Source organism: Amblyraja radiata, chromosome 17, assembly GCF_010909765.2.
Source record: "Amblyraja radiata isolate CabotCenter1 chromosome 17, sAmbRad1.1.pri, whole genome shotgun sequence".
Lineage (NCBI taxonomy): Eukaryota > Metazoa > Chordata > Chondrichthyes > Rajiformes > Rajidae > Amblyraja > Amblyraja radiata.
The window spans coordinates 37,553,236-37,578,032 of record NC_045972.1 but is presented as its reverse complement, the minus strand read 5'-3'; the positions used below and the strand labels follow the sequence as shown (position 1 = coordinate 37,578,032).

General features: G+C 44.1%; 1 protein-coding gene across 4 annotated transcripts in view; it reads right to left on the bottom strand.

Moving 5' to 3' along the window:
• The window catches only part of cpne2 (copine 2), a 170,105-nt gene that overhangs the window by 96,327 nt on the left and 48,981 nt on the right, over positions 1-24,797 (bottom strand). For all 4 annotated transcript variants that reach the window (XM_033036188.1, XM_033036191.1, XM_033036190.1 and 1 more), the window contains exons 7-10: positions 18,949-19,038; positions 16,722-16,820; positions 2,287-2,373; positions 1,960-2,019 (exon numbers count right to left, since the gene is read on the bottom strand). In XM_033036188.1, the coding sequence (XP_032892079.1) occupies positions 1,960-2,019; positions 2,287-2,373; positions 16,722-16,820; positions 18,949-19,038 (336 nt within the window). The remainder of the gene's footprint in view (positions 1-1,959; positions 2,020-2,286; positions 2,374-16,721; positions 16,821-18,948; positions 19,039-24,797) is intronic.

Genomic DNA, 24,797 nt, shown 5'->3' with positions numbered 1-24,797 from the left:
TGGGACGAAGGACCAGTTACCACGCTGTATCTCTACATTAAACTGAAAACTAAATTAAGATCTTGTCAGAGAAACAGCGGATCAGCAGAGGGGGAGCAGAGGTATGAAAGACAAGAAGACTGCAATTAAGACAGAGTATGTAGCCTGAAGGCTGTTGTCAACTAATACTTTAGCTGGCACGCTCCAATTATACTGGAAGCACAAATCTGCTGATTCAATGATGCAAGCATTGACCATAAGGATGGGCAGCGGGTGGTACATAGCACCATTTCCAACAAGAGCTGCAATCATGCGCTGAGATCATCTGTCCAACCTTCTACTGTACACTAACCCCATTAATACATTCAAGCTTCAGCGTCCTAGACTTCCTTAGCCTGCTCCAGATGTTGCATTTGTTATAAAATCACGATAATCCTTCATAGGAAAAGCCAGTTTAAATACTGGAGAGCAGGTTACATTCAATATTTTTCCCTCCCTTTTGCTTGCAGTGAATTGGAAGGCCTTTCCCACTTTTTTCCTTCAGGAAATCAGGAAAGTCTGAACTCCTTGCTCTGGCCTCGTAGGCTTCTTGGCCTATGTCTCACTGCCCATCATTAAATAGTCTGATCACTTTGTTAGTCTCGAAAGCTGTGGTTACAAACCTGCCTGTGGGTGTCCAGTTAAGATTTTTTTCACAATTAAGGTCACAATTAAGGACCCTTACGATTTTGTCTAGGCGCCAAGACGTGGTGATACTTGTACACTGCCTCAGTGAGGTCTGCAACAAGATGTCACTGGGTTTGTACGCAAAACAAAGCATTTCACTGTACCTAAGTACATGTGACAATAACGTATCCTTGAATGATTGAATAAGGCATCATTGAATAGGATTCAGTGTTTAATCTCCAGGACACTGCTATGACAAGTGCAGGAGAGCTGTCACAAAAAGTATTAAATTAGATTATATATTGTTTTCATTTGATTGTGGCCTTTAATCCTAACATTATTGGTGATGAAGTTTGGTGAATTGAAGTTGGTGTGAAAATGAGCTGAAGTGACATCTGATACGTCTGTCACACCAAGGCGTGTTTCGCTTTGAAAGAGTCTGCCCTCCCTGTATTTGGTCTCGGAAGATGGTCTGTAGCATGAGCACAACCAACATCATGACGCAACCTCCAGGGGTGGCTGGTGACATTGAGATCATGTACCCTGCCATGTTGATACAACCTCACCTATCCATTGTTTGCTCAAAAGCCATAATAAGGGCCGGTCTATCAGCAACAACAAAGGTAGAACTTCTCGGCTTGTGGTCAGTAGGCATGAATATTGATTTCTCTAACTCCAAGTAACCTTTGCATTCCCTCTCTCTCCGTCCCTCCCCACCCTAGTCCTCTTGCTAATTTCACCGTTTGTATCCTTTTGTTATCACCTCGTCCCCAGCCAACAATGGACCATTGTGGACTACACTTTTTCAGAGTCATCGATGTAGGCTCTGCTTTGTTCTTATAAGTTCATGTTCATAAGTGATAGGAGCAAAATTATGTCATTCAAGTCTACTCTGCCATTCAATCATGGCTGATCTATCTTTCCTTTTCAACCCCAATCTCCTGCCTTCTTCCCATAACCCCTGATACCCTTACTAATCAATAATTTATCAATCTCTGCCTTAAAAATATCATTGACTTGGCCTCCGCAGCCTCATGCACCTTCCCACACCTCTAGTTTCCCCCTCCCTGGCTCTCAGTCTGATGAAGGGTCTTGGCCCGAAATGACACCTGTTCCTTTTCTCCAGAGATGCTGCCTGACCCGCTGAGTTACTCCAGCATTTTGTGTCTATCTTCGGTGTAAACCAGCCTCGGCAGTCCCATCGTACACAACAGTTTTCTTTGGTTTGTTGAGGATCTGACAGAAACAACACATTTGCCTCATGGCAAAAATTCCCGAGAGAACATTGTGGAAAATTGTGAAACTCCTACTTACAGTGAACATCAGCTGGCAACCGCCAAGGATATAATCCAAGAATGAATAATTTCTGGTTATCTGAAAGAAATGAAACCAGAACCTAAGCATTTGTAAAGTCCCGTTTACATATTTTAAAATAATTTATCAGCTTTTGTATAATGAGTTAATTTACACATTTTTATAATCACAGGTCACACTATTCTAGGTAATCTTCACAAATCATTCACATAATTAATCTGCTCAGGGTTGTTCAAATCTTATTAAAATAGATGATTTTGCTAATTTTCTCCAGCATTTAGATTTTGAACAAAGAGCTGCTGCATTTACATAAGAGGTAAACGTTACCTTGCAGGATTTAACGACAATTATTCCAGAATTCTTATAAGTCTTTTTCTTCTTTTGTTTCTTGGGATTAATACATTCAAATTCTATCTGGAAGGAGGGAAGGAGAGTCTCTTGAGAATGATGAAAAGAAGTGAAGGGTTACTTTTTAAAGCACCTTTGTGAGCCATTTCTCTTGCAAATTAGACATAATACATTTCGTTTAACAATAAGCTTTTTGAGGAATCAAATGGCTCATCTGATTTCAACATATCCCACTGGAATCCACTGTCCCACCACCACCCACCCTTCTGACAACTGCAAGGAAGCAGTATACAAATGGTAGTCATGGAAACATCTCTGGCCCACAGCATCTCATTCTGGCAAAGAAGGGCAGGAGAGGGATTAAAACAGATGACAAAAGTACATGAATGTGGCATCAAAAACATGCTTGCGGTGAGCTGATAGCAGCTTTACTCTCATTTGTACAGTTTAGGGATAAAGAGTTAGTGCAGAAAGGCAATAAACAGCCGGTGCTGGAAATTGAAAACAAAAATAGAGAGCCCTGGAAATAATCAGCAGGTCAGACAGCACCTGTGCAGAGAAACACTGAGTTCATGTTTTAGGTCAGAGCTGGGAAGAGTTAGAAATTAAGTGTGTTTTAAGGTGCAGATAGGCGTATAGCTGCTAACTCCATCATCCAAGGTTTCAATCCTGAACTTCTGTGCAAACTGTGAGGAGTTTGCACGTTCTCCCTGTGATCATGTTGGTTTCATCTGGGTGTTCCAGTTTTCTGAAAAATGCCGGTTGGTAGGTGAACTGGCCACTGTCAATTGCACCTAATCTATCCATGTGTTTTAGAATTTGTGGAGTGGATGGAGCTGTGAGGTAAATAAGATTGGTGCAGAATTACTGTAAAAGGATTCTTGATGGTTGGTGGTAACTTCTTTGGCTGAAGGGCCTGGTTCCATGCTGTTTGACTCGACAAAGAGGGAGAAATACAGAGAACAAAGAGAGTGGCTCGGGTAGAGTCGAGACCAAGAGAGACTGACTGCCACAGTAGTGGAGGCGATTCCATTTGGCCCACAATGTCCATACTAGCCCTCTGGAGACCAGTCCCTTCAGCCCACAACATCCATACCAGCACTCCAGAAAGTCCCCCCCCCCCCGCCCCCCACTGGCCACCAATATTGGAATTGCGTTGGGGGACCAGCCCTCCCGTGTGAATATGGGACCCAACGGGTCCCACTTAGTCTAATACTATCTATAGATTAAAAAACAACTTCATCTGATCTAACTGCCACATGTGAAATTTCCTGCCTTCCCTCCATTCCCGACCAAATTATCTGCTTCCAAAACAAACTTGTTTCTCTCAGAGTTCCAATGAAAGGTCTTGAACCTTGAACCATTAACTCTTTCTCTTTCCACTGATGCTGCCAAATCTGATGAGTATTTTACCCTAGTATTTCTTGTTTTTGTTATCATCGAATGTGAGATAGAGGAGCTATCATCTTTCTTTTCTGTACACAGACTTCCTGAGGATGTTGCATTAGATAGCAGTCCTAAGATTAGATAATTTTCTTTGAACAATGCAAGAAGAACAATGTATTAGAATACTTCTTTACTTCTTTCCACACCCAGATTCTGATGATGAAGCAGGAAATCACTTTTCACAATGAAAGAGTTAAGAAGGGGTGATAGAAGGTCGAATGAACGTTGCCATGAAATATCAAACTGCAGTTATTCTTCTGAGCTATAGGAATACGACACATTCCATAGATTTACTTCTATTGAAATAGTAATGATGATGACGCTGCTGATGATACTTTGTCACTTGCACCTAGATACAGTGAAATTCTGTTTTTGCATATCAAGTAAACAAAAGAATCGCCACAAAGGTGCCGTCAAGTTAGAGAAAGTGCACATCCCTTCTTCGTCTCCCCCGACCCACCCTCCCCCTGCCCAAATTCCACCTTGGATCTCAGCAGTCTCCCCATTGCTGGGTTCCCCTTTGTTTTAGACGCCCCCCTCCCACGTCAGGTAATGAACGGAGGGTCCAGGCTCAGGTTCATGATGCTCAACCCAATTTGGTTGGGAAAGTAATGAAGAGTTGATTAAGGCATGAAAACATTAGAAGACGGGACTCAAGGAGATGTAGCTCAGCCGGATAGTTACAAATCTGTCAGATCATAGACATGGTGATAGAATTCAAGAGGACGTTGTCCACAGGAATGTATACGCCTGGTCTTTGGAGAGAAATTCTGCAAAATCCACATTAACCATGTAATCCTCATAAAGGTACCCAGGAGAACAGCAAAATAATAATTTTGATACATCCAACACAAGTCCAGCTATTGTTCAAAAGGAGTCAAATTACGTTTCTGATCAGCGTAAAGATGATGTTATTCCAACAATACTCGCTGCATCTCTGACTTCCGCTCAAATAGCACCAGCAGACCTCCGCAAATCACACAGTATACGGAAATCAATAACTCTCAACTAAATCTGTAATAATTGTAAATATGTTAAAACAAATGGGAAATCAATAGAGTTTGTGTAGCATTGGATGTTAACAATAATGTCAATCCTTAAAAGGGCGGCAGCCTTAAAGTTAAGTTACGTGACCAACTTCTCTCTGGGCAGCTTCAATGTTTTATAGAAAGTTCCACAGACAGTCTCGAATGTACTTTGCATAAAGTGCATACATTGTTAGCGCTCCTCACATTTCATGGTCCAAGCGACAAGACTCGGCAAAAGACTTTCTTGGAGGTGAAGAATAAATTATCACCTGTTTAACAACTTCTGTCCTTCAATTTATCACAGGCTTTCCGTTTCGTTCGTTCCATTTCCCAGCTTCGCCCGGCCCTATCGCTCTCCTCCAAATCTATTCTCTGTTTCCTGGCTCTGTATTTCTTTCACAAGTGTTGTGTGTTTAATATCTTCCAGTTGTATCAAGAAGCAGTTTCATGACCATTAAGTTGATGGCCGTTTTCTAGTTTGTTTAATCTGGGAGTGATAGATGTTCTGGCTGGGATTTAATCTATTTACAGGGCTCCCAAGCAATAATCGAAAGGGAACAGATTTAGTCAGCATTGGAGGCTGGGTAAATGTGTTCCTGATTCAGTTGCATTGTGCAGTGAGTCCAGGAGAAGGGAGACAGTGCCAAGTAATCCTCCCAGGTGCATCCAAGTAACCTACAATGAATGTTTTGTTGATGAATGTAGTACACTTGGACAGATGCACTCACCAGCACCAACCAACAAGAATGAATATCAGTGGCATGAGCAACAAATTAATTCTCTGATTTGAGAATTAAGGGACAGAGGTTTAGGGGTAACATGAGGGGGAACCTCTTTACTCAGAGAGTGGTAGTTGTGTGGAATGAGCTTCCAGTGGAAGTGGTGGAGGCAGGTTCGATTTTATAATTTAAAAATAAATTGGATAGGTATATGGACGGGAAAGGAATGGAGGGTTATGGTCTGAGTGCAGGTAGATGGGACTAGTGTTCGGCACGGACTAGAAGGGCCGAGATGGCCTGTTTCCGTGCTGTAATTGTTATATGGTTATAAATCTTGGCAACAAGAGGAGCACAGTTTAAAGGATTCAACCCTCAAATATATCACAACTTTGAAAAGAAAAGTGCCTGTGTTGTGTGGGGGCAAATAGGGAAGTTAATGTGGCCTAACTGGAAATTATAGTTGTGCTGCTTTTTGTTAATACTAACTGTAGGAGCCATCTATGCTTAAGTTAGTTACTGTTTGTATATCATAGTATTTTGTCTGGATAATTCTAGCTGTACCATTTTGAACGTTTGGGAGTGGGATTTTGATACGTAGATGGGCGTGGATTTACGTAGACGTGCGTGACTTACGTTGAACTAAGCGATACGACAGGGAGTGGACAGATCAGATGGGAGCTGGCACGGGAAGAGAAGATGCTTTTTACCGGTTCAGATGGTAAGAATGGAAAACTGCAATTTGTACAAGACACTTCTTTGTATTTACAACAACTTCAATTGTATCAATCAATTATACTGGAAATAATGACTGGAAGATTTGTTTTTAACATCGACTGTGTAAACTCCGCTCCTCCTTGCCAGTGTATTAACGGCAATTAAAAGTTGGACGTTGGAAAGTTAAGAAATTGCCATTACACTGACCATTAAAATAAATGTATGTACATTGCCTTGAACCTGAAAGATATGAACACATAAAAATAATGAGCAGAACTGCTCTACTGAACTCATCCCACATTTATAATGTCTGAGCCACGGTGACAGTTCCTGCCCTACCCATCCCCGCCCCCTGTATCCTGTGTGAGAAAGATCCAGGGCCAATTACGACAGAGTTCACTGAAAGATTCTGCTCAACACCCTCTCGTTGAACATAGAACACTACACATGAACAGGCCCTTTGGCCCACAAAGTCTGTGCTGAACATGATGCCAAGACCATCAATTATCTAGCTGCACATAACCCATAATCCCTCCATTCCCTGCATGTCCATATGCCTATCCAAAAGTATTTTAAATACCACCAACATATCTGCTGCAACCAACATCCCTGGCAGTGTGTCCAAGGCACTCACCAAAAATAATATGCCCCGCACATCTCCTTTAAACTTCCCTCCTCTCATCTTAAAGATATGCCCTCTAGTATTTGATGTTTCCATCCTGGGTAAATACACCATCTTTGCCTCTCTTAATTGTATAAGAAGGAACTGCAGATGCTGGAAAATCAAAGGTACACAAAAATGCTGTAGAAACTCAGCGGGTGCAGCAGCATCTATGGAGCGAAGGAGATAGGCAATGTTTCGGGCCGAAACGTTGCCTATCTCCTTCGCTCCATAGATGCTGCTGCACCCGCTGAGTTTCTCCAGCATTTTTGTGTACCCTCTCTTAATTGTATACTTTTATATACTTCTATCAGGTTCCAGAGAATGGTCTCTTTAAAATGCTGAGATCACTTATATTACATATGCAATCCATCATTCACCAAGTTTTCAAATGATTACAATGACTAAGGCAGGTAGTCATCTGCAAAAAAGAGCAATCTTGATTTTCCACGCAAGACACAATGCATATTAAGGGTTGATGCAAGAAAGTACATAACTATTTATTTTGTGGTTAGACAAAAATGCTGGAGAAACTCAGCGGGTGAGGCAGCATCTATGGAGCAAAGGAAATAGGCAACGTTTACGGGTCGAAACCCTTCTTCAGACTATTTATTTTGTGTTGGCTCCAACTCACGGCCAATGTAAAGTAATAACATCACCTTTAAATGCACCGTATCCAAGCCACAACTCTTCATTCATCCTTTGAAAAAGCACAATTTGCAACAACTCCCATGCAATTTTCATTTCTGCTCAACAGCGATCATCTCCTGCCAATGGAATGCAGATGAGTATCAACATTTCCAAACCCCGCAAAGCTATTTTAAGGAATCCCTTGAAACACAGAGGTTTCTTCAGGAATCTTGCAACCGGGTTTTATTCCACAAGAACAATTAAACGGAACGGCAGCTTACACAATTAACACCCAGGATCCTGAAGAACACCAGGAGGATATCATTAAAGGTCCCATAGTGCTCACAATATGCAAATATTTTCGCAACCATTTAAAAATGTTTAGCGTAGGAAGGAACTGCAGATGCGGGTTTACATCGAAGATAGACACAAAATGCTGGAATAACTCAGTAGGACAGGCAGCATCTCTGGAGAGAAGGAATGGGTGGGTGACGTTTTGGGTCAAGGCCTTTCTTCAGACCCGAAAGATTAGTTTAGTTTAGAGATACAGCATGGAAACAGACCCTTTGGCCCACAGAGCCCGCGCCGACCAATGATCCTACGCACTATGGACAATTTACAGAAGCCAATAAACCTCCAAACCTGCACGATTTTGAAACGTGGGAGGAGACCAGAGCACCCAGAGAAAACCCACGCAGTCACAGGGGGAACGTACAAACTCCGTGCAGACGGCACCTGTAGTCAGGATAGAACCTGGGTCTCTGGCGCTGTAAGGGAACAACTCTATCGCTGCGCCCAAGTTCTACAGTAACTTGATAGTAACCCTTGCGTATGTGGAAGGCAATGGTGCGCTTTAAAGGAAAGAGAAAGGGACGGTGAGAGAGAGAACTGGGGTATTACCTTCCACATCCTCAAGGTCAGCTGGGGGAGGGCACAAAGGCCAAAGAGGGCCGGGCGAGGAAATGGATGACGGTTCATTGGATGATCCGGATGGAGGTTAACGGGAGGAGGCCCTGCAGCAACTTGGGGCCCATCTGGGTCAGACGCTGCTCCAGGAGACTGAGCACACAGACAAAACCTGGCCACCCTTGCACGTGGGCTCAATGGACCATTCTATACTCTCTGGACTAATGGGATGGCATGGCAATAATTTGCTGAACTCTCTGCAGAAGCGCTGTGAAATTAACGAACAATTGAACAGTAAGTGTGCTGGCCCGGAAATCCCTTTTCACACCTCCAAAAATAAAAGTGCTGCACAGTTGAAAACTGTTGAATGCAAAGAACAAAATTGCTCACACACTGGGCATCTTTGTGCCCGTTGAGAAATTCAGCCCCTGACTCGACGGTGAGATTTTATTTTTGCCCTAGTTCTATTTCTCTGGCTTCAACTTCTCCAAATGACAGCAACAATTGTGCAACTCCAAATTTTGCCCACTGTGAGGTTTTGGACGTCACTGGTCTGAAAAAGAACAATTTTTATATATTTTTTAGAACAACCAGTTTTATGAAGTCTGTTTTTTCCCTGAAACAATGTTATTTATAGGCCAGCACTCAATGTGTCTAGCTTTGTCCTCGCAGAAACTTGTGACCTCCTGTCGCCTCAAGTACCGCCTCGGGCATGCGCCTCCTCTGTTTTGTCCATGGAGGCCAGGTTCGCTATCAGTCACGGCTCTCCACTCTCATGATCATTGCAGGCTGCCGCTGCAGATCTTTGCCTCATACACAGAGCTGCTCACTGCTGCATTACAGAATGAGCAGCACAGTAGCACAGCGATAGAGTTGCTGTGTTCCAGTGCCAGAGATCCGGGTTTGATCCTGCCTCATGGCGCTGCCTGTACGGAGTTTGCACGTTCTCCCCGTGACCGTGCGGGCTTCTCCGGGTGCTCCATTTTCCTCCCACATTCCAAAGACAAACAGGTTTGTAGGTTAATTGGCTTCTGTGAATTGTCTCTAGAGTGTAGGATAGAACTTGTGTATGGGGATCGCTGGTCAGCGCAGACTCGGTGGACAGAAAGGCCTGTTTCCGCGCTGTATCTCTAAACTAAACAGCATACTCAAGGAGTGAAGAGCAGCCCGCAGACGCAGACAGAGTGGACATGGACATTTGCCTGCACTGCAGGCTTCCCCTGTGCAACTGCGCTCACTCACATCCTGTGCATATTCCCTGGAAACCTGCTAAGTGTATCTGGCTATAGTGCTCGAGGATCTATATGGTCTATGTGGCCCCAGGACACAAATCAGACCTCTTGTGAACATTTCCATTTCCACCATATCCAAGCCTTCAGTTTCTTGAGAGCACATCCGAGCCCCTTCCTATTGTTCATTTATTCAGTAGCAACACTCTCAGGCAGCTGGAAGAGTGTATTTGGGGTATTGCACAGGAGTGGAAAATGATGGGTAAGTATTTCAGAGATCATGGGTTGGGGTGTTGGGTGAAACCTGCTTAATTGAAAATTCTGATGATTGGGATACAAGGTGAACTCAGTTTCAGGTGAGGTCGGATACCAAGTTGACCCGTGCCAATCTGTCCTTGTGCCAGGTATGCACCACATTCATACAATCGCAAACATGGTGGACCAAAGGAGCTGTTCCTGTGATGTACTGCTTTATGTTCAAATTCAAGAGGGTGGATCGATGTGGCTGCCGTTGGTAATGGAAGCCATTGTGAAGTGACTGGAACTCAGCATCACAAAGCTACATTCCCGCAATGGCGCAGCGGTAGAGTTGTTGCCTTCCAGCGCCAGTTCGATCCTGATAATGGGTACTGTCTGTACAGAGTTGGTAGTCTCCTTGTGACTGTGTGGGTTTTCCCCGGGTGCTCCAGTTCCCTCCCACATTCCCCCTTGTGCAGGTTTGTAGGTTAATTGACTTCTGTAAATAGTCCTCAGTGTGTAGGGGAGTACTGGTATATGGGTGATTGTGGTTGGCGTGGACTCGATGGGCTGAAGGGCCAGTTTCCACACGATGTCTCTGAACTAAACTAAACTAAACTGAAGACATCACACGTGCCCACTATTTCATATTTGCTATTTTTTACAATAATAAAGGCCAGCAAAAGTCTGAGCATGCGCACATCCTGGACTTTAAAGTGTCCAAGATGTTCCATGAACATTGTGTTTTATAAATGTTGTTCCTAATTTAGTGCCTGAGCAATCACTGATTCAGCTGCCCCACACTGGTAATAATGAAAGGGCAGATCGTGCATTTGCAGCTAATGTCAGGCAGAAGCATATTACACACTGATGTGATGGTGTCATGTTGCTATCATAATGAAAATGTAAACGCAATAGATTAATTATACAGCTGCTAGTTTTAAAATTCATACACAGCATGTTGGCATCAATAGAAAGGCCAGTTTTAATTGCCTCAGCTCCATTTGAAGAGTGCTTTGTGAACCACTAAGATAAAAAAAAAGACTTACCCCGATAAAACAGAGAGCGGAAGGGATTAGTTTAATTTGGCATCATGGACATTGTGGGCCGAATGGCCTGTTCCTATGCCGTTCAAGACACAAGGCTGTTTTGATATCCCTCTGATGATGTCCCAATGCCCTGCAGAGCATTAAAGTCCTTTTGAAGCATAATCACATTGTAAGGCCAGTAGTGCTGTGGGTCATTTGTCTGCACCAACTTCCCACCAAACATATTCATTGAAGGACGCAGCCAAGATGCTAGCAATGACCTCCTGCTTTTCTACATGATAGAGGCAAGGGATCTTTTGTTTCCACCAAGAGAGTAGATGCCGTCAAGGTTAAATGCCTCATCCAAAAGATTGCCCTGCGATCAGTGTCGTGCTGCTTCAGGCTGGATTTAAGTGCAGAAACAAAGAACTGCAGATGCTGGGGAATACGCAAAAACACACAAAGTGATGGAGTAACTCAGCGGGTCAGGCAGCATCTGTGGAGAACAAGGATTGGTGATGTTTCGAATCGAGACCCTTATTCAGACCGATTGTACGGGAGGGAGAAGAAAGCTGGAAAAGGGGAGAGGCAGGATAAGGTGTGCCAGATAATAGGTCGACTCAGACGAAGGGGTAGTTTGACAGGCCGATGGCTGGAAGAAAGGTCAGTGATAAGAACAATGGGTGTGAGACAGGTTTGAAGAGTTGAGGATTGTGTGTCCAGGGGGAGGAATGTAGCGGGAGAGCAGAAAAAGGTGGGAATCCAGGTGGGGCCCAGGGGAAGGAATGGTGGGGGGGGGGGGGGGGGGGGGCAGGGGGGAAGAGAGAGGAGGGTGCTGGGGAAAAAGGTGGTGGGGGGGGGGGGGGGGAAATAGTTAGAGATTGCTTAAAATTGGAGAATTCAATGTTCCTACCATTGGGTTGTAAGCTGCCCAAGCAGAATTTGGTATAAGGCCTCACTCTGGCAATGGAGGAGAGCCAGGACAGAAAGGTCAGTGTGGGGAATGGGAAGGTGGGTTAAAATGGTCAGTAAAACCAGGAGATCCAGTAGGCCTTGGCGGGCCAAGTGCAAGTGTTCAGCAAAACTGTTGCCAAGTCTGCACTTTATCTCGGCAATGTGCAGGTGGTCAAATCGGGAACACCGGTTGCTGTGGATGAGGTTCATCTGTCTCATTGCTGGGGACCCTGGTTGAAGTTGGGGGAAGAGGTACAGGGACAGGTGTTGTGTCTCCTGCAGTTGTAGGGACAAGTACATGGAGTGGATGTGGTTTGGGTGGAAAAAGGTAAATGAACCAAAAGTTGCAGAGGGAGCGGTATCTGTGGAAGGCAGAAAGTGGCGGAGATGTGAAGATAGGAACGGTGGTGGGATCACGTCAACGAAGTGACAGAAATGTCGGAGTGTGGTGTGTTGGATGCGGAGGCTGGTGGGGAGAATGTGAGAAACATCTCTGGGGAGGGGGAGCAAGAGCAGAGGTACGGGACACAGAGTTGAGGCAGGTGAGGGATCACATACACTAAAGAAAGAGGACATCTCGTATGCGTTAGAATGGAAAGTATCATCTTGGGAGCAGATGGTGACCAGACGGTGGAATTAAAAGTAGGGGAAAGCAGAAGGAGGAATTGATAGTAGGTCAAACCACACCCTCCCCATGTACGTTCCCCTGTTACCGCAGGAGATGTAAAACCTGTCCTTATACCTCCTACCGACTCCCACAGTTATCGGGACTACACTTTCTCCCACTCTGCTTCTTGTAAAGACTCCAAGGACTGAGTAGTGATTCCTCATAGAGTAACTGGCCCTTTGGTCCCATCATCAGCTACTCATCTACCCTAATCCCATTTATTAGCACTTGATCCGTAGCTTTCAATGTATCAATGATGCAGGTTTTCGTCAGATGCTTCTCGTGAATCTCTACCTCCAGCACCTTCTCAGGCCATGCATTCCAGACTCCTACAACCCTTCTTCCTCAGATCCTCTCTAAACTCTTATCTCTTATCTTAAACCTATGCCCTCCGCTTTCGATACCACATCATGTTTTCCACAAAAGTGCCTGTCACACAGTACGAGGTAATTCAAGAGTTCTCCCGAGTTTCCCCTAATTCGGAGAATTACGGTAATAGCCGCTCGTCAGTACTCGGGGCTCTCGTGGACATTTTCCAACATGTTGAAAAATCTTCACGAGTCTTCATGAGCTTACCGCGTTTCCCGAGTACCTGCTGTTAGCGTTACGAGCCGCTAAGACACGTCCCGAGCTCCGACGCACCCGCTACGTACATTCTACGTGCTTACCACGAGTTTGATTTTTTTTTTTTAACTCGGGAGAGCTCTTGAATTACCTCGCACAGTGGGACAGGCCCTTTACTAGTCTCCTGTGTTGCAAGCTTCAATGTTTCTATGTGCCACCACAGCAAATAGAAACATTTCATTGTTAATCATGCATAGTGTCACTTGGGCAATCATGAGATCATGAAAGGCACTTTTATTTCATACAACGTGTGTATTGCAGACACTGCAAGGTTTTAATGCTTATCCAGTAATTGCAAGTCTTCAACTTATCTTCCACGCAGAATTTCATGTTCCTCGGTAAGACCACAAGAAAACTATCTCCACCTCTGGCATTAAAACAATAACATACCCAGAAAGAAAGACTGAATATTATACTGAAGGAAACTGGTTCCTGCACAACAGCCAAACCGATCGTGGACAACTAAGACACATGCAGCGTTCTATTTTCAATCATGCATTTCATGTACTTTTTGATCTGGCATGTTGTGGTTCAGGATCTCAATTCAGAAAATACTCAATAACGCCGTAATTCAAAAAGTGAATGAATGGGTTTTTGAGAGGAGTTTTACGAAGGGAACTAGAATTTACCATGGCAACTGCATCTGCGTACGTCAGTCTCATTTTGCATTAAGGTCACAGAATAAATTCTTTTCTACATGAAGGAACAATTTTTATTTTTAACTGCGTTACAACGCACTTACCTCAGTAGCATGTGACCAACATTAGAATATATTTACACTCTTTGCCAATGTGCGTATGTTTGGATGTCTGCAGTGCATTATCTCTCTAGCAGTCCACGGTTTTCTAATCTCTTATTTCCCACCTTGTTTGTGTGTGGCAGTTGTACAGTGGAGAAATTGTGTATCATGCAATGATTTCAGACGTGATGCATTTTCCAGCATGCTGGAATTGGGTTTGGACCAACAGGAATGTTTGTCTGTTATGAGAATACAACTTACTGCACTAAACTCAATGCAATGATGAATCATGTACAAGACGCCGATTTGTTTGAATTTTAGATTTCCTTCTGTACTGTACTTAAATAATTCTTTAGAAATGATCAATTGCAACTTGTCCTAAATCCGATCTATTATTGTAGTGCAGGTGGGAATCTATTTACTTTAACTTTGTAAACGCCTCGGTTATTGAAGAAAAAGGATTTTTGAACATTTTGAACATTTCTCGGCTAATCGTGATAATTTCTGGCTTAAAGGAATTAACCATTCATCAAGGGTGAAAGAATAATAATGCTCTTTGCTGAATCTCATCATCACCAAGAGCTGCCCTTAGCCTCATGGATTAGGTCAAACTCCTGACCTGCACAAATAGGGATGCCTGCTGTCCCGTATTAGCCGGGACATTCCGTACAGTATATTGGGCTAAATTGGTTTGTCCCATACAGGACCGCCCTTGTCCCGTATTTGACTGCTACTACTTGGTCGAGGGGTCTGTCGGGACACCACGACCCGTCCTTCTCATGGCTGATCATCGGTTCATGAGTTGGATGGGGTGCCAGACTTTGTGCATAAAGTTCGGTGCCCAGGCCAAATCTCCTCAGCTGGGCTGCCGGCTGGACTTTGTGTGCATTCCCTCAATTGTCATCACTCTGTCCCTATACATCCTCTCTCACCTCCATCCAGGGATCCCAGCTGTCCTTCCAGGTGAGACAGAGGCCCGTCTACATTTGCTGCATCCGGTATTCCCGATGTTGCCTCCAATACATCAGCAAGACGGAGTGTAGACTCAGCGGCCATTTCAATGAACACTTACACTTTGTCCAACAAGACCTGCAGGGACTCCTAGCTGCTATCCATTTGAACTCCTCTACGCCTTCCCAAACTGATCTTTCTGATCTGGTCTTTCTTAACTGGAGGAACACCATCACATATTCAGTATATAATATATACTAGACTAAGTGGGACCCATTGGGTCCCATGTTCACACGGGAGGGCTGGTCACCGGACGCAATATTCCACCTCTCTACCAATTCCAATATCTGTGTCCAGTGGGGTGGGGGGGGCTTTCTGGAGCGCTGGTATGGGTGTTGTTGGCTGCAGGGACTACTGGTCTCCAGAGGGCTAATATGGACATTGTGGGCCAAATGGATTCTTGGGGTGGCAGCTCAGTCCCTCAAGCATGATGTGCTGGCAGCTCACTCACGGGGGGTGGACTGGCAGTTGACTCACGGCTATTCCTTGAAATTCCATTTCAAGCAGGGTGCAAGGCCACCAAATTCAAATCCATTTTCCTACCATTTCAAGCAGGGTGCAAGGCAGGGGGGGGGGGGGGGGGGGGGGGGCGGCTGGGCCACGTTGAAAACTCTGCGCAGCTGGCCGCGAGGAGCAGAGCCATTATGACGTCATCAGCTCGCTTCAGCTCGTTAGATTTAAAAAAGATCTGATTGGTGAAGAATTTGAAGATAACTCGGGAATTAATAAATCAAATTTTCAAATGAGGCGATTTTCGACATCTTGCGGTAAATCTCTACCGGAATATGTAAAAATGTCACCATTAGCGTGTCGGGTTCGATGAGATGTGAATCACACACAAGCAAACAATGAAATAAGTAAATATCCAAGTTTTATAAGTATACTAGACCAAGGGGGACCCGTTGGGTCCTGTCCCTTCAACGCACGGTCGCGGGGGGGAAGCTGCGGCGTCACACACACAAACCACCCTCCACACACACAGGGAGGGTGAGGGGGGAGGGGAGAGGAGATAGATGGGGAAGGGGGAGAGAGAGAGAGGAGGGTGAGAGAGGAGGGAGAGGGGGGGGTAGAGGGGGATGGGAGTGGGGGAGAGAGAGTAGAGGGGAGAGAGGAGGGGGGAGAGAGGAGGGGGTAACTGAGGGGGTGTAGGGGAGGGGGTGGGGGTTGGATGAGGGGAGAGGGGGGAAGGGAGGGCGAGCGAGGAAGGTGAGAGAGGGTCGAGAGTGGGGTAGAGCGGGGAGGGGAGGGGGGAGAGAGGAGGGGGGAGAGAGGAAGGGGGTAGAGAGGAGGGGGAGAGAGGGGGAGGGGGAAAGGGGGAGAGGGGGGAGAAGAGGAGGAGGGAGAAGAAGAGGGGGGGAGAAGAAGAGGGGGAGAGAGGAGGAGGGGAGCTGGGCTAGCGGGGGTGCTGCGAAATGTGGAGAGAGCCCTAACGTGACATATAAAAAGAAAAGCAAAATAATAAAATGGCAGAACCAGCAAATAAAAAGACCAGACCATATCATGATGATATCACGTCAGAGATTGCAATACTGAGCCCCAAGTCGCTATGGGTCTGTGAAACTAATAATCTTTTCACTCAAGTGGCAGAATTTTCTAATTAAAAAGCAATTTTAATTAAAAGCAACTCCTCAGCCAAATAAGTATGATCTAATTGTACAGTGTAAGTTTGATGGCATTCATATCACTAATGCTGCCGAACCTGGTATAGGGAGCACCATCACAGGTGAATGATGTAGAACTCCAGATCCCTGAGCAGGGAATTTGAAAGACAAGCCAATATACCAGTAAACTGTTAATTAGAACGATGGCATGTTTATCTACCTCGACCACGTCGTTTGCTTCAGACATCTTGGTGACTGTGGTCTCGCACTCTCCAATAAAGTCGTGTCCACCGTCGTTATCATAATCGTAGCACAGAACCTGGAACAAGAGTAGCACAAGTGTGGAACATTAACTCCTGTGAAAGTCAACAGACTAGCAGGCATCGGTTTGGATTCTGGCCTCTGTCGGTGATGTGCAGAAGGTGTTTCATGTGAGCATTTCCAAAGCCTAGAAAATTGGACTGAAGTAAATCCATCTGTGCCTGTTTTTTTCCCCCCTAAATCACAAGTAGCACATTATTTACGATTTTGGGCATGAATTGCAGTGAATGCACATGGTGATGTCCCGTCAATTTGTTTCTCTGCTTTATGACAATATGATTTGTGTAAATGGATGTGTGGTGGTCAGTATGGACTTTATTGGTAAATAAAAACTGGACACCTGCTGTCACAGTTCACCCCAAAACTGATAGTATTTCCCTGTTGTATTTTGCAAGCTCAATGACATTGTCGATGTGCACGGTGAATACATCGCTTGCGATACAACAAAAACGGAATCAAAAAGGTCAACAATCCGCAGTCTGTACATCAGACTCACAGTTCCACAAGAGTACATCAAGCTGAAAGTAGAGAAGCCAGCGGAAATTAAAGGGACGATGGTGGAGGCACATTTGTAAAGCCCCAGTAGTCTTCTGTAAGATGACCTCTTTACACTAGCAGCAACCCTGAGCATCGATCAACTGGTATCTTCAGTTCTTCAATGCCCACCAGTGCTGCACGCTCACTCCCCTCACTGAACTGAATACCCCCTCGATATCACCCCTCCCACTCTGCCGCAACCCCCCCCCCCCCCAACCCTCCATCCCCTACATTGCTAAGGCAGGAACTGTGACTGGGACACTCTCCCTCAACAGTGCTAATCTGACCCAGTTGGCAGCAGCAAACACAGTTTGGTGTATCTGTCATTTGTCAATGCAGGAGGGGGCTTCTGACTCCTCTTTGAGCTGTGAACCATGATAATATTTCTTATATGAAGGAGGTCCCAATACTGCCCCCCCCCCCCAACACCCCACCACTTTTTATGCATTTGTTTAAACAGTCAGTCACCAAAAATGGATTCAATCCAACTTCTAAGCATCAGTGTCCATTACTGTATCTGATTTCTTTCCTTGCTCCAGGACAGAAGGAGGTCATTTGGGCCATTCTGTCCGTGGCAGCCCTATGGAAGAGTGTTCGGTTGTTTCTAAGCCTTTGCTCTTTTCCCACAGCCCTGCAAGTATACTGCAGGTTCTGGTATATACTGAAGATAGACACAAAGTGCTGGAGTAACTCAGCGGGTCAGGCAGCATCTCTGGAGGAAAAGGTTGGGTGACTTTATGGCTGAGTTACACCAGCACTTGTGTCTACCCTTCCCAAGTATTCATTTATTTCTCCAGTCACTCAAAACCTTATTACTGTATCTGTATATACCACAGTTCCATGCAGCACTGTCAAGATTCCTCACTGCCAAACTCACTGAATAAATTCTCCTCCCCTTTCCTTCCTGCATTTACATCCATCCATTTTCTTAAATCTGTATCACCTGGTTACTGCTCCTCTTGATGGTGGAAAGGAAATCTCTTTTGTTATTGCATCGTAATCTTTCAACTGGCTGTTATTTCCCACTAAGTTGTGTTCAGCCTTCTCCGTAACCAGTTCTACAAGAGTAAATAAAGCCAGCTTCATCCAAGCCTGCCATCCATTCCTGCTTATTACTATGAATGTATAATACCTCTGGAGCAGAATTGTAAAACTGGTAACAATCCTTACTTCCAATGCACGACTGATCATATCCAACTCTGTAAAGAGCTCTGTCGACTATTGTATCACCACATTCTCACGTTTAGGTAAAAAAATACCTACTGTTGATCCAAGATATGTTGGCATTTGGTCACACACCTGGCAATAACTACAGATATAGTCACGCATGGCCTAAGTAATAACCAAAGATAGAGAGGTAGAGTCATGAATAGTCCAGCATCAGACTAAGGAGGAATTACACTCTGATGAATGTGACACACAAGAATCGACACACTGATGTATCATGAAGTAGCATAAAACCCATCAAAACAGTGCTGTATAATACCTCTCCCATAGAGTCTTTATCTTGGATGTCACTGCTGGTTTCATAACTAAATGCATTAAAACTAATGGTGGTTTATAGTTGCTATTGGGGAAGTACCGATTACCTTTATGGTCTTGTCCACATGGGCATCACACAGGGACACAAGAGGCATGCTGAAAGGTTTCCAGATAGGGTCAAGAGTATTTTTTATAACCTGCAAAACAAATGAGAAAATTACCAAGAACTGTACAATCCACACCCAGAATCAGTCAGACGTCTTTCATAAAATGTTCAATGTAATTGATCCAGCAAGTCTTACTGTCAGATGAACCATCATCGCAGAATAAAATAAATTCGCATTAAGAAGAGGCTTCTAAGCTACCTAGATGGCCCGCTTGACCATAGCTGAGTAAGTTGGATCAGAATTGCCTGCACTGAATGTATAAAATAGTAAATGTCGAGAATCTGCTTCTGAAATTTGGATTCATTGAATTGAAGGTGGAATACATGCAGACACAAAAACACAGCCTCACTGAGGTATACAGCTGCTCCTCGACCTACGATGGGGTTACGTTCCGATAAATCCATCGTAAATCGAAAATATCGTAAGTCAAAAACGCATTTAATACAATTTGATCACGTGGCCGGACGTGACGTGCGGCTCGCGGCCGTTGTCCAACGTTTGCACCATCGTAAAGTCGAAATGTTTTAAGTCGAAGCATCGTAAATCGGGGAACATATGTACAGGACATTTAATGCACTGACCAGAAATGTACCTCTACCATCTAGATGTCCACAGGATAGCAAAGTGGCAGAGGGTTCGATCCTGGCTATGGGTGCTGTCTTTGTACGTTCTTCTTGTGACCGTGTGTTTTTTTCCCCGGGTGATCCAGTTTCCTCCCACATTCCAAAGACATGCAGGTTTGTAGGTTAATTGGCATCTGTAAATTCCCCCTTGTGTGTAGGATGCAAAACTGGGATAACATAGAACTAGTGTATGAGTGATTGTTGGTCAGTGCGGACTCCGTAGGCCGAAGGGCCTGTTTCACCACTGTATCTCTAATCTAAACTAAACTAAACCTAGTCTGCGATCTGTGCTGAATTAGTTGGCCTAACTTTAGGATGGGGATGGGGGCAGGATATGAGGAGGAGAGCAGGCTGGTTAACATAATAGACCTGTCCCACCGTACGAGTTCATTCCAAGAGCTCTCCCGAGTTTAAAAAATCAAACTTGTGGTAAGCATAGAGAATGAACGTAGCGGGTTCGTCGGAGCTCGGTGACGTCTCTTAGCGGCTTGTAACGCTAACGGCAGGTACTCGGGAAGACTCGCTAACGGCAGGTAAGCACGGGAAGACTCGTGAAGATTTTTTTTTTGATATATTTTTTTTTATTAAAGGTAATCAATTACAATGCTTCAAACAACTTTATATCAAATTAATTCAATTTGCATTAAGTAAAACACTAGTAATACTTATCTACTATTTTTTTTAGAAATAATGATAGAAAAAGAATAGAACAGTTATAAATCATTAAGAGAGTGATTAAATAATAATTTGATTATATATAAGAAAGAAAAGAGAAACGAAAAAAAAAAAAAAAAAAATGAAAAACCACAATATGTATTGTTAATAACACTACTACAAGTGATAGTATCAATAAAGACATATATGTTAATTCCAATATAAAAATGAATTATTCTCACCAAATCCCGCAGGGTGCACGCCGAGCTGTGTTGCCAAGAACAGCTACTTCTCTAAATACTGTATATATGGAGACCATATCTGTTCAAAAGAATTATACTTGTCCAATAGGACAAATCTAATTCTTTCCAGATGTAACGTCTCCATCATCTCTGTTGCCCACATTTTGGTTGTGGGGGATAATGTTCCCTTCCAAAATTTCAATATGATTTTTTTCCCAATTATCAAACAGTAATCAAAGAAATTTCTTTGATTTACTGTAAGTGATAGATGTAAATCCGGAATTCCAAATATTATTAGCTTTGGGTTAGGGTCCAATTTAACTTTGATGACTTCAGAAATAACTTTAAAAATTTCTGTCCAGTAATAATTCAATTTAGGACATGTAACGAAACTATGTATTAAATTTGCCTCTGCTTTCTTGCACTTATCACAAATAGCGGAGAGATTCGGAAAAATACTATTTAATTTAGTTTTCGAATAATGTAACCTATATAATACTTTAAATTGTATCAATATATGTCTGGCGTTTAATGAACACCGGTGTATTCGTTGTAGACTTTCTTCCCAGTTTTCTTTTGTTATAGCCAATCCCATTTCATTTTCCCATGCTTGACGATATATTTCCGTTATTGGATTCTCCTTATCCAAAATGATGTTATATATATAGGCTATTAATTTTTCTGTATTTGGATATAAATTAAACAGTTCGTCTAACAATCCTGCTTCTTTATTTTTATAATCTTGTGTATTGGATTTAATATAATCTCTAATTTGTAAATACCTAAACAAATGTTGTGGAGACAATCCATAAATATCTTGTAACTCCTGGAATAAAAGAAATTTTCCTTTTCTATAAAGGTGTTCTATCCTTGTAATTCCTAAATTTAGGATGGGGATGGGGGCAGGATATGAGGAGGAGAGCAGGCTGGTTAACATAATAGACCTGTCCCACCGTACGAGTTCATTCCAAGAGCTCTCCCGAGTTAAAAAAATCAAACTTGTGGTAAGCATAGAGAATGAACGTAGCGGGTTCGTCGGAGCTCGGTGACGTCTCTTAGCGGCTTGTAACGCTAACGGCAGGTACTCGGGAAGACTCGCTAACGGCAGGTAAGCACGGGAAGACTCGTGAAGATTTTTCAACATGTTGGAAAATGTCCACGAGAGCCCCGTGTACCGACGGGTGGCCATTACCGTAAATCTCTGAGTTTGAATCAGGGCAAACTCGGGAGAGCTCTTGGAATGAACTCGTACCGTGGGACAGGGCTTTTAGAGTTAAAAAGATGGAAAAATAAATCAACCCCGCTTCGAGCTTCTTATTGCTGGCTGGCAGACTCTGCTGGAACTGTGCTTACACAAGCCAATGTGGGAAGACCTAATTCAGTTTGGCAGTTGTGCCCTTCCAGTCCAATAGGCTGCCAACATCCATCTTACGCCTTACACCAAGATAATTTGCCAGTTGGGTGAGACACCGCAGGGCATGCAACATCTGTAAAACCAGAAGTTACCGGCATCAGGAGGGTTGGAAATTGATAAAAGGTTGTAAATTTGGGATTATTACAACTAACAAATGTAAAGTGAGTGGGTCCAACAGGCAGCCAATGCATTATTGAAGCATGCCCAAGGTTTGGAGCTGTGCAGCAGAACAAATATTGTCTTCAGGTCTTGGTTTTGGTGTCGTTCCAGAATATCACATCAGCTTTGGAGCAGTCCCAATACACTAAGTGTTCTGACAACACAGTTAGAAATCCCAGAGTCCCACTGAGAACAGCAATGCCGGCTTATGTCTAAGAGTCACACTTGTTTGCAGATTTTAAAGTTATGATATTAAGGGAATCTTTGAAGGGTAATGCACAGCGGGAGTAGAAGATGGTCTTGGGTGGTGAAGGTAAGTTAGCAACATCACACTGACTGCCTTTCATACACCCAGTCCTGCAATCAGTGGAATTAGTTGAATGGAATGCTGGTTAGAACAAGTAATGGGCAGCCTATGCAGTGCCACCTGCATTGTGCAATGTCCCAAACATCCTCCCAAGTCTACTTCTCATCCTTATGAATGTTGCAAGCCAAACGAGCTTTTTAGTGGAAAAATTGTGGGTTACATTTCCTTAAAATGTAATTCTTTACTGTCATTCTATCCTTAACGTTCTTTAGCCAGAGGGTGGTGAATCTGTGGAATTCATGACCACAGACTGCTTTGGAGGCCTTGGGGCATTTTTAAAGCAGTGATCGATAGGTTCTTGATCAGTAATGGGCATCAAAGGTTACGGGGAGAAGGCAGGGGAATGGGGCTGAGAAGGAAAAATTAAATCAGCCATAATCAATTGGCAGAGCAGACTTGTTGGCTGAATAGCCTGATTCTGTTCCCATGTCTATAGTCTTAACTTGAACCATGGGTCAGTCTGGACCAGGTACTCCAAAACCTCTTGAACAGCAACTCTAATGAACTCAAAGCTCAATTCTGGAGTGGAAAATTGTATCTAAATGCTTTGTGTCAACACTAATGAAACACACACCAGTGAGAGTCCGTGCCGACCAGCGATCACCCCGTACACTAGCACTATCTCACACACTAGGGACAATTTCCTATTTTTTTACCATAGCCAATTAACCTACAAACCTGCACTTTTTTGGAGTGTGGGAGGAAATGGGAGCACCCGGAGAAACCCCATGTGGTCACAGAGAGAGCGTACACATTCCGTACAGACGGCACTTGTAGTCAGGATCGAACCCGGGTCTCTGGCGCGGTAAGGTAGCAACTCTACCCATGGCCTTAAATCCAGTCCAGGCTACATGGCTTAAAACCTGCCTCTGTGATGCTAGTTCTGAAGATTCCACCCAAACCACACGACCCATCGCATGAGTTGAAAATCTACCATAATCCAACATAGCCATGAAACTCATCTCATCATGAATGAATGAATGAATGAATGGAATACGGTATGCAAATAGTGGCCACATAATGGCGCTGACAAAGTTACAAAGTAGACACAGTTTCTGCGCAGGTCCCTCTTTGTTCTTCCCCTCCCCCACCCCATCTCACGGCGGTCCACCATGCCGGCTCCTCCATTGACCATTGTTCTTCCCCCTGCCTCACGGGGGTCCCTCCCACGCCAGGTCCTCCATTGTTCCTTTCCCCGGCAGCGACGTCTTCACTCCACGTGGTCCGTTCTTGACCGTCGGTCGGTGCCCCCATCGACCTCTCCGCTATCTCTGGCCGACTCCAGGGCACTGACCCAGGCCCCGGCCGCAGGCTCCGTCAACTGGCAGCGAGCAGGCTCCGCTGACCCAGGCCCCATCAGCCACGTGCTCCGACATGCGGGCACTATGGCCTCGGCTACCCGGCAGCTCGCCAGAAGGCGCCTGCTGCCGAAGCGGCTCTCAGAGAAGCGTCCAGATGATCGTAGTGGTGTTGGATGTGGGGAAAGAAAATATCCACAACTGGTCCACTTGCTTTCCTAGGGCTGAGGGTAGTTATATTCTGCAACAAACCTCACTCCCTTCAAAGCACGCTGGTATTTGACAGTGAAACTGGAAACAACTTTCCATTTATCATCATCACCTTCAAAGCACAGTTAATCAACCTGCATCAAACATCAACATCAATTAGTGTCACGGGGATCTCCAGTAACCTGCTTGGTCAATTCCAGCCCTGATTGCGTAAAGAAGTGTGTCAAAGGTGAAGAGGGGACGACAAACATGTGGGAAGAGCAAGTCATTTTTAACTTATAGATCTATCCTCTCATCAATATGATTTCATTCATTTCCTTCAGCTGACAGAGGCAATGTAAAAATAAATTTGCAGTAAAACGAGAAGCAACTCCTTTGACCCTTACAAAACAACCTGGAAACAATGAAGTGATTCACACGCAATAAAACTCTCCGTGCAAGCTGTGATTTTAAGAGGCATTTTATATCATTTGTGTCCAACGTGACAAACATTCTAAGCAGGTACTCTTGTAATTGTCACATTTAAAATATGTAACTATTCATTATTGCCTCCTCAATATGGGTTATTTGGCAGAGATACACAATGTTTGTTTTTGCCACATATAATAGGATTGTGTGTGTGCGTTTGCTGTGGATGAGGCACAAAATAGCTAGTTTAAAGGCTCATTCAATAAAAGCCAGGGAATTCATTTGAAGGAGCATACAGGAAACCCCAGGAAAACCCTGTCTTAATCTCTGGCCTGTGCTGGTTGAACTGATCACAGTCAAACTCTCAGAGTGCGAGAGTTGCCCCCTTACTAATCAAGAACCTGTTTTGTTTAG